This window comes from Acanthaster planci, linkage group LG02 (genome assembly GCF_054643075.1).
Source record: "Acanthaster planci isolate LZ-2023a linkage group LG02, COTS_SCS, whole genome shotgun sequence".
Classification (NCBI taxonomy): Eukaryota; Metazoa; Echinodermata; class Asteroidea; order Valvatida; family Acanthasteridae; genus Acanthaster; species Acanthaster planci.
Genome location: NC_141778.1, coordinates 29,345,604 through 29,356,517, shown reverse-complemented (window position 1 = coordinate 29,356,517; position 10,914 = coordinate 29,345,604). Strand labels below are relative to the sequence as shown.

Genomic DNA, 10,914 nt, shown 5'->3' with positions numbered 1-10,914 from the left:
AAGTGCATGTTACAATTGCCAATCCGCCAAATCCTAGAAGCCAACGCCAATGAAGTGGCGACGGTCTGTGCTTTATGGACCATGGAACTGCCTAACTCCACCAGTATGTGGAGACACATTATTATTACGGACCGCTGTAATTGTATGAACTGAAGCAAGAACACCTGAATACCCAGACAGTTATGCGTTGAATTAATGGGTCACCACTAACTCAGTGTGGCAATTAAAGTCAGTCTTGAAAACTCATTTTGTGGTCCCATCTGAGTTAGCTCAGCGCACTACACCTGATAATGATTGATGCACCGTCCACAGTGGGACCTCACCAGATATCCAAGTTCATTCTATGTGTCAGCATTAATGTTATATCTTTTGCGTGTGTTCTTCCCATTTAATCAATCGTGAGCATCATCCCTGCACAATACTCAAACGATATATTCTCAGACGACGGTTCGGTATTTCGATTCACAGTTGGTCTTAATACAGTAAACTGCCGGCTGAGAGTTTTGCTCTTCGGAAAACACCTACATTTCCAGCATGATGGCATTTTACAGCATTCTAACAGCGTTGGTGGTCATAGAACTTAACGGTATGTTTGCAACTTTCAATATTAGTCATATTTTGCTTGTAACCGTTTTATTTTCGACCATTTTTGAGGCTGCTCAGTGTTGGTACCTCGCTTCCTGTTTATTTTTCCCCTCACGTCTGAAGATTGCAAGCATGGTAGACATGACAAATGACAGGCCCTGGCTAGCCCTGGCGTCAGCTACGTAAATAATCCGATGAGGGCGCCTGGCAGAGTTGTTTGAGCACGGTTGAATAGCACTTTGCCAGACCCGGCTGGAGTTTTTTTCCTGGCTAAGGGGAATCCCCGACGTTCAGCATGAACAGAGGGGGGATGAAATGGGAGGTGATTGCATTTGGCCGTAAAACGTTTTTACTGAAGAAATTAGCAAAAATGACTAGGGCTTGGAGGCCATTCTCTGGGCCCATAAAATGATCGTATGTCTATGCAGGACTTATGAAATCATATTAATTTGTACGTATAATCTCGTGCGCCTTAAGCCACCTTTCCATATATGCGTTTTTACGGTGTATTGCAAACACAATGCGTACATGCGTTTCACTTTCGTGACACAGAAATCGACATCATTAACATAACACACGTGTGCATTGTGTTCGGCCCTCCCAGCCGCCCCGGGAGCCATTGTGACGGATATACGCAACGCTTGGCGCAAGTGTTGATGCGCATACGGCAAGGCGCCTTTACGGGCAACACTCGTACGAGCTGTACTTTGTACAAGCCACATGTGAATCACAACTTATACGTACGTGTTCATCTCGTACTTACGACTTATATATACCCCTTGCATACGCGTACAGCTTTGCAGATTCGAGAGTTCTTTCGTTTTCCTGCATCCACGAGTACGAGGCCAACACTCGATTGCATTCCAAGTAGCTCGCTTCTGTCGGATTTCAATGAGTATCCCAGTTGTCCAACTCGTACGATCAACAGATCACCAAGCAAAATTCCGTTCACAAAACCATGGTCTAAAGTAATTGTTAACGAAGGCAGGTGACATATTTAAAATCTTTATCTGCCTTGAGTAGAAGCACCCCCTCGTCTGTTGAAGTAAGGAATTGCTAGCTTAGTTGATAGCTATCCGACCGCAACGCATGCATTTCATAGTCCTTTGCAAACCAGCGAAGTGCACATCCCACCGAGAAAGCCTCCGTTGTTAGGCAATAAGCGCCCTCTCTGGGTACACTTGAGGCTAATTATTCTATAGTAAAAAAGCGACATCATGCATTGTACATAATGATCGATGTCTGAGAGGGCACACACTCTTTCGTCACTGTAATCATTGCACTTTTTCGGTTAAAGGACTTTGCTTCGCTCATCCAATCAACAACGCACCAGCGCCACCAAGAAGAACTTCCGGTAAGGAGCTTTTGGACGCTCTCTGTATATGTAGAAATAAAATGCTAGAAAAAAAACAGTTTTCTGATCATTCGAAAATTAAATTTTTCAGCATGAAAACCTTTCCCCAGAGAGGTTAGAGGGCAGTTTGATCGCCAACAGGTTTGCCGGTTAGTTAATTCATTGGTACCGGTAAGCAAAGTTGGTCGGTCAGTTCGTTAGTAATATGTTAATACACGTAACAGGTGGGTTTTATTTGTTTTTTGTTTTGTGTGTGTGAGTTTGTTTCTGCATTCAATTGGGGACCTTGAACAATAGAGGACAATAAGGTCCCCGATTGACAGAAGGTCCCCGATTGACAACTGTGTACAAAACATATGGATGGTCTTCTAAAAAAGTTAAAGTACAAACAAAAGAGGAACAATAGGGTCCCCAGTTGCAGGCAAACGCACACTTATATGTATGTCTGTGTGTGTGTTATAGCTCCCTGTACAAGCGGTCCGCTGGGAATGGAAAGCGGAGCCATCGAGGACAGCAGAATAACAGCATCCTCTTTCATTAACAGTGGTTTTGAACCACACACAGCTCGACTGAATGTTGGTAAGACCCGTCATCGTATAAATTACTTTTATCTCTCACTTTAGAAACATTGGCGTAAATTGGTGCCAGAAATTCGGGGATGGGGAACATTTGAAAACCGGGAGGGGGAGGGCTTTTTTATTGTTCTCATTTTTGAGTGCTGCTAGATACATTTTAGTTGTTAAGAAATCCAACAAACTCTTAATCAACTGCCTTAATTTTTCCCAACCACTAAAAGTGGGGAGTGGTTGAATACTCCCCACACAATGTTGCCGATTTTATACCCTCATGCTTAGAAAGCTCACAATTCAGCTGACAAATTCCGGCTGGAGCAGGAATCTGACGAGGAAAGGTTTAAAAGAGCGAGAAATGATCTCCCAGTAGTACTAAAGTGTGTTTGTTTTGCCAAAGTAGCCACACTGACGATTGCTCATTGCATTTTCGCTCTGACAACTCTTCATGGCTTACATTCCTATACAACTGAATGGCCGTTTATTTAACCAACGTGCATGCCTGCATAAGTTTTACTCGTGTTATATGCTGATATAGGAACGCATACTGGGTTAACTACTGCTAGTCCACCCAGAGCAATAACTTGAGTCAGTATGCTTCGTTGAAGTCTGCAACTAGTAACGAGGCATATTTTGCACGCCAATAACTGAAGTTAAGCCACTTCTGCTGTGTATAATGAATTTTTTTGCTACACCAGTGAGTTTCAGTGGTAACACTTGAAATCTAACACATCATCGAAGAATGAATCTAGTGATCTCGTGCGCGGCCACGTAACCTTGTTCTCTGCATTACTTCCTGCCCAATGTTGGAAAAAAGCCGTCATCCTATATACGAGACTTGTGAACACTAGACGACGTAAGGGCGGTTGCGTCTTTTCGTTGCTTTGGAGAGCTAGAGCAGGGTTGTTTGAATTACACGAAAATTAGAATTAATCAAAACAACAACAAACAAAACTTCAAACTTCAAAGATACATGTACTAAGAAGGAAGACAAACTGTCCATTATAAGGGACGTCACGGAATCTAACTATGTATACAAAAGTATGTCATTCCCAAATATAGGAGGAACTTTTCTAAAATCATTGTCAAGTACCAATATGATTGCGAGATTTAAATGTTAGATTAGTTTTAATGTTTTTACTTTTCCGGTCATGCAGTTTTTTGAAAAAAAGTTCACAACTTTGATTAAATTCGTTTAGCATAGTCATCTATATTCTTTGATAATTTCAATTACTCATGCTTGCTTGCTTGCTTCTGCGCTTTCCTTTAGTATTTGAAAAATTGCCAGAATAATATCAGTAAAGGGTATGCTAATATTTCACATTGTTCTGATGCAATGTGAACATTCATTCAAGGTTTTTCATAGAAGCTTTGCTTTCGAAAATATGTTTCTGTTCAATATACTTTTCTTGGATTACATTTGTCCTTTTTAGAAGTAGAAAAAGCCATCTCCCTGCATTAATCCATGCAGTTGCAGTGTAACTAAGAGATTTACCACGGTCGATATTGTTAACAACGAAGTGTAAAATTCGTTGAGAAATGTAGTTCAGAAATGAAAATTATTAAGGTCTTCTTTTTAAATTATTCCAAGATTATCTTTCGTCTGGATTCAAATTGGCCAGCTGGAACCGACTATTTTATTATTCATGATTATCAAAGATGCCTCTGCTAGTAACCATAAGGTCGTGGGTTCGAGTCTCGCACCCACAAGCCTTTGCATCTCTGTAGGCGGAAAACAAATCATAGAGTATGATTGGGATTCATAGACGGAGCTCTTCTAGTTGGTGATTGTAAGTGAATAAGAACGGCTTGAAAATGCTGAGTCTGCGATGGAGAGTTTCATAAGAAAGTAACTGTCGTCATGAATTTGGCATTATGTCCAACAGGCATCCAGGGATGGATACCAAGCCTTCCAGCTAACCAATGGATCCAGGTCGATCTCGGTGGACGCACTGCAATCACTGGAGTTGTGATACAGGGATATAGCACAGGATCTAGCAACTACATAACTGCATTCACGGTGCAGTACAGCGTGAGTGGCGGGTCAGATTGGCAGGACATGCTTGACGCAGACGGAGACATTATCCGGGTGAGTTTGACTTATGAAACACGGTGCTTGTTGATCACTGCTGCAAATGAACAGATTTGAGACTATGCCAACTTGGTGTTACATTTTGGTAGCATGCCCACACGCTTTGGTGTCTGCCTGTGACAGCGTATCAATGGAAAATATAACATCGAATAGCGTGACCATTGGTTATATGTATTAATTGGGCATGACATATCTGACGGTAAACAGAACCAAAAAAATACCCAGAAAGAAAGGGAGATATAACGGAACGCATGTCTATCGGACAGACAGGAAATTACTTAGATTACACAGAAATATTCAGGTTAAACAAAAATATTTACTACTGAAACTGACGTTAGTTTAAATGATACTATGAGTGGTTCTCCGGTATATTTGTAGACTATCTGATGAAAATGCACCATTGGCAAGTGAATGACTTCAAGAAATTGTCATGCCTTTCGATGAAAGGCTGTCTTTTCGCTAATTCTGTACTAAAACGGTTAATCAGAAACCTACAATGGGGTCCAAAGAGCGCTGTGCATCACAAACACTTAAGGAGTTTTTTCACCTGGTCTACATAGCAAAAATCCCCATAGTTTTCCTACAACCATGCAGCATTGTGTCTCTTTTATATCTTTATTTTCCATTCCCATGCACTCCTATTTGACTCCGACCTGTAGGCCTACTTGGCAATTTGAGTGGCAAAACTAAAATATGCAAATGCTCATCTGTAACGTACACATAATCTCTCATTTTGAAAGGGGTGTTTACCATTTGAATGCTACTAATGACACATTATGCACTATGAATTGGTTTCAGTTTAGTGTAAGCAGTGGACGACCAACAAATGTGACGTTCCCCGTGGTACCGATGGCAAGGTATCTCCGTATATTACCTCAGACCTGGGATCACAAAGAATACAGATTGAGATTCGAAGTACTGGGGTGTCGAGGTAATACACCCATACTGAAATGGCAGTCAATTCAGCAGGAAGAAAAATTACGTTTTTGTGAATAAAGCACGTCTTTCTTTTCATTTAGATATCGTTTGCAAATGAAGATACGCAGGTCAGTCAGTCAATGCTGACCAAAAGCGGTTCAGAAGCCACACCTCAGGGGCAGCAAATATCTTTTGGGGGGAAAATGCAATATTTTTGAAATAACCTTTATGAAACAATTCCAAGCTTTCGGAAGGAAAGACAATGAAAAATGTCTTTAAAAAAGACTTTCATTAAATTGAAAAAGTCAGGGGATTACCCCGTTTCCCCATTAACTGAATTCTTATACTGGTATTAAAAACAAGAGTTTTGGGGTTTAACATTAAACTGAGTGACCACAACGTGTTCATTCTGAGAAGTTGGTCTCAGGAAAAAATAAACAAGATGTTTATTAATAAGCATATATATATATACATATATATCCAGATAAAGCGTGTTAATCGATGAAACGAGACCATTATCTTACATGCCATTGCTATTTCTAGAGTCTCAGATGAAACAATTACGTGCATGATGGAGTGTGCATACGTCGTGCAATTTATTTTACAGTATCAGATGGAATGCTTTGGCTAGTAGCCGGTGATGACGCCCTCAGCGGTCGTGTGGAGATCTACCACGAGGCTACACTTTCCTGGGGTGCAGTCTGTTCCAACGGCTGGGATCTAAGCGACGCCCATATCGCCTGCCGCCAACACCACCGTTTCCTGGAGGCAGTTCAAGCTGCAGCGAGCTCGGCAGGGACTGACCTCCCGATCGTTATGAACCGAGTCGCCTGTAAAGGCACGGAGAATCGCCTGGTGGACTGCCCGTTTATTTGCACCGAATATCAGCAGTGCAATAGCTCTCGTGTCGCCACGGTGGTTTGCCGACCCCAAATGAGTACGTTGTTATATGTCACTCTGGAAACACATTCTTCGCGCATGTACTTTACCCCGGACAAAGGCAGAGAACCTTTACAAAATTAGACTGCCAACTGACATAAAATAAAGGAGGTCCCTTTCAGAGCACCGTACAATTCTCCAATACGATGCAGGTTCAGATCTCTCTTTTCTCAATTTCCCTTGCTCATCATTGTTATCGTATGACAGCCTCCTCTAAATTCCTTAAACACGTTTTATTTCTTTGTACCCAAACCCAACTTGTCTCATTTTTCAATAAGGGAAGCAAACGCTTTGTTGAGACCATCTGAAAGTCTATGCTAATAGGCTTGCAATCCTAACATAAAAGATCTTTCCTTTTTCTCCCCGATCATTCTTATCAAACTAATATTTTCTATATTGGCTGCAATCCTGCATTACTCCAACTCTGTTGTGTCAAGACACATACTGGGGTGTTATTTTGACAATCTATTCCTGAGCATTAACATGTCTCTATGACAGAAAAGCTGTCCAAAAAATATTCTCATTTAAGATCATAAGAAAGAATCAGGCGTTAATGTTCAAGGTCCACAGTTTATTTTATGGGCTCTGGCAGTTTTGTATTCAAAGAAATTTAATTAGATTTTAAAGCCATTCTATTCGAACGTCGTTCTTGCGGGTGTGAACATGCTAGTGGTGATCATGTTAACGTCGCATTTTCTTCAACCTCACCAGACACTGTTCGCTTGGTGGGAGGTTCCAACAACTCCAGCGGCCGCGTGGAGGTCTACCGTAGCAACACCTGGGGAAGCATTTGTGACAATGACTGGGATATCAACGACGCTGCTGTGGTCTGTCGTGTGCTGGGCTTCTCCGGAGCGCAGGCGGCTAAGTCCGGTGCTTACTTCGGTCAAGGTTCCGGTCCTATCCACATGGACGGTGTGGCGTGCACTGGATCAGAGGGTAACTTCGGTGACTGCCCGTCTTCGTGCTGGGAGGAGCCCCAATGCAGCCACAATCAAGATGCCGGTGTCATCTGTCAAAGTGGTAAGAGCAGTTACAGGGCTTACTGCCGCTTGGCGGCAGCATATATTTGTTCTGTTGCGAGGAGGTGAGCTTGTTGAATCGACAATTAGGCTTGGAAGGCTATGCATCTTTGACGAGTTGTAGAAAGTGAACATTTCCAACATCAGAGTCTATTGCTTGGTTGATATCCTTGCATTGATATCAAAGGGTCATTTTAATTACTACTACTATCAACACAAGCAGCTGGTTAGACTGTGTTCGAATTACTTTGCCGTGGCTTGCAATTACCCACGAGTCTATGATAGTAGCTGCAGACAATACCGATACGGTGGTGTGTAATTTTAAGCCACAGCCAAGTAATTTGGACACCTCCTAAGACCCTTTAAGGTCTAGTCCCCCCCCCCGCTAAAAGACAAATAAAATCAGACGCTTCCTGAACTAACGGTTAAGTCATTCAAGTTAAGCCATCCCACCTTTCTGTTTACCATTTCAGCATAACATTCAGTTCTACGGCTTTGATATCATTTTTTTCATCTTCTCATTTTTCTAATATTCTGTGTTTGTATCATTTCAGGATAGAGACTGGTGTATCTCTTCGGTGTCCATGACTCCCTTGACATTTTCCTGTCTGGACTGCATCATGTTGTCTCTCGCTTACACGATTGTTTTTGGCTTCCATTGAATAGAATGTGTTTTTTATTGTATTATTGTTTTTTATGTATTTTTTTCTTAATCTATTTCCAATAGCGCCCAATCGTGGTTTCGGTCAAAATTGGATGGACCGCGATATTAATGGCAAATCCAAAAGTTTAAAATTGATGTAATATTTCCGGTAGCTAAATGATATCAGTTTCATCGTTATATATTACTCAGAAACTGCTAAAACTACTTACAATGGCAAATTTATCTAAGTTTATCAAACTAAGATGTCTTCTAGCAAGTCAACTTGTCTAGGTATGTGAACTGCTTTTGCTTTTAGTCTTGTTACTGTTTAGTACTGACGTGGTTGCAGAAAGAACTATAATCGCTGTTTACTCTGTCATTTATATGTAACACATATTAATTAACAAAAAGACGATATTTACTCTCTAAGAATAATATCAGTTGCTGTTCGTAAGGTTCGTGCACAAACTCTCTAAAACATGCACCGATTCCCATTTTTTTACACTATTTCAATTTTTCTGTACCCCATTATGTTTTATTATGTGAATTCTGCCGATATAGTCAACAGTTGAATCCCTAAGAAGGTCCCAAAATAAATAATATTAAACTTCCATTTTACACAACGTGTTACAAAGAAGAGAAGCTTCGGTATCATTATCCGAGTCTTCATTGTATTAAAATTACATCTTTGTCAGGAATCAGGTCGGGTAAAATTAAGGAATATACATTAGTCGGTTAAATAGAGCACGATTCTGTAGTTTTTTAAAGAATGTTTGACTTGAACAGTAGCTAGCAGTTATTGAACTAACAAAAAGTGTTGACAATTCTGAATGCTAAAGCTACCGGAAGCCATCTTGAGAAAAAGGTCTTCATTTTCAATTTCAGAGACAAAACTAGGCTATTTAACGGGAACGAGAAGATTGCAGTGGTAAAAGTGGCACGGTTTTACTGCAAGAGACACTTGAAATTGAGTGTTACAATTTCACCTATAGAAAACACTGTTTCCTGCAAGTTTGACATAAACTCACAATCATATTATGAAAAAAAATAAGGCTGAGATCTTGACTCAATACCAATGTCCTTGATGAAAGAGTACCTTGATTCCCTCTTTCCTATCATTGTTAAGATTGTCAACCTATCTCCTCAGACCGGCGTTGTCTCCCCCACACTGTACTGCTATATAATGACACCATTTTTAAAGAAACCCAACTTGGATCCTGAGTAAGATTATTTAGCGAGTTGTGGCATATCAGCTGCAAGAATACCTCAAGAACAGTAAGCTTAAACGCAAGATTCAGTCAGCCTGTAGGAAGAACCCTCCCACAGAGACAGCCTTGACCCGTTAACAGAACGACATTCTGCGTAGTATTGACAAGGAAAAAGGATGTCATCCCACTGCTTTTGGACTTGTCCGCTGCTTTTAATACCACCGATCACGGGATGTTGTTGCATCGTTGGAAAAGCTCTATCGTTTTAAAGGAGCTGATCTCCGCTGGATGACGTCATACCTTGACGATAGCCATCAATCTGTGTCTATAGGCAAAGCCTCACCTACCAAGCAGCTAGTATTATATGGCGTCCCTCAAAGATTCATCATTGGTCGTAAAGATTTCACTTTGTATATTGGGCCTGTAGCTGCTATACTAGATTCTGACAACAACAGCGGATTATTGTATGCGGATAAGACATAACTGGACGTAACCTGCGATTCATTCTCTAGATCCCAGTCTCTTGGTGCCCTCCACGCTTTTGCATAGCTGATATTAGATCATGGCTCATTAACAAAAAGTTGCTACTCAATGACCCCAAGACTGAAGTTATTCACATTACTTCACGCTTCCGGAGGAATAAGGAGTTACTTCCTCCTGTGTACATTGGTCCTGTCGAGGTAAACCCTGTCACGTAATCTAAATGCTGTTTTTGATGATCACGCAACACATCTCACATCAACAATTTGTGTCTTGTTGCCTCTCATTCTACCTGGATAATTATAGCCAGTTCAGGAGGTTCATAGATAGGGCTACTACTGAACGTCTCGTTCTTGCTTTCTTTTCATCCTCAAGTAGAGGGTAGGACTTTTTCTGCCCATGGCGACGGATCATTTTCTGTAGCAGCGCAAGTTGAGTGGACCAAGCTGCCTCTCTATGTTAGAATTGCCCCTGCTGTCAGTTGTTCCAAATTCTTCAAAAATATGTTTAACTTATAGTCCTCTTTTGTGTGTGTGTGTGATGTTGTTGTTGTTGTTGTAGTTGTTGTTGTTGTTTGTTGTTGTTGTTGTTGTTGTTGTTGTTGTTGTTGTTGTTGTTGTTGTTGTTGTTGTTGTTGTTGTTGTTGTTGTTGTTGTTGTTGTTGTTGTTGTTGTTGTTGTTGTTGTTGTTGTTGTTGTTGTTGTTGTTGTTGTTGTTGTTGTTGTTGTTGTTGTTGTTGTTGTTGTTGTTGTTGTTGTTGTTGTTGTTGTTGTTGTTGTTGTTGTTGTTGTTGTTGTTGTTGTTGTTGTTGTTGTTGTTGTTGTTGTTGTTGTTGTTGTTGTTGTTGTTGTTGTTGTTGTTGTTGTTGTTGTTACACTGATTTCTACTTAAATTGCGGGTTCTGTCTGTCTTGGAGAGTGGATGTGGATGACTGACCAGACACTCAGCGCCATCGTCCCCTCATCAACCGCACGCTACCGGACCTGTGGGGAAACCGGCAGGGCCCGGGTCCTTAATTAATTAATTAATTAATTATACTGCTGGGAAACGACCGACCTTGCGGGACCTGTTTTAGACTAAGTGCTGTGTGTCTGGTTGATTGCC

General features: G+C 41.1%; 1 protein-coding gene across 1 annotated transcript; it reads left to right on the top strand.

Moving 5' to 3' along the window:
- The first annotated feature begins 323 nt into the window (after positions 1 to 323).
- On the top strand, positions 324 to 9,325 carry LOC110977207 (neurotrypsin-like). The gene is made up of 8 exons (XM_022231121.2): positions 324 to 586; positions 1,883 to 1,939; positions 2,402 to 2,518; positions 4,395 to 4,597; positions 5,399 to 5,531; positions 6,126 to 6,455; positions 7,169 to 7,480; positions 8,034 to 9,325. Exons 1-8 carry the CDS (start codon positions 535 to 537, stop codon positions 8,036 to 8,038), a joined length of 1,209 nt encoding a protein of 402 aa, XP_022086813.2. The 5' UTR covers positions 324 to 534; the 3' UTR covers positions 8,039 to 9,325.
- Positions 9,326 to 10,914: the final 1,589 nt, after the last annotated feature.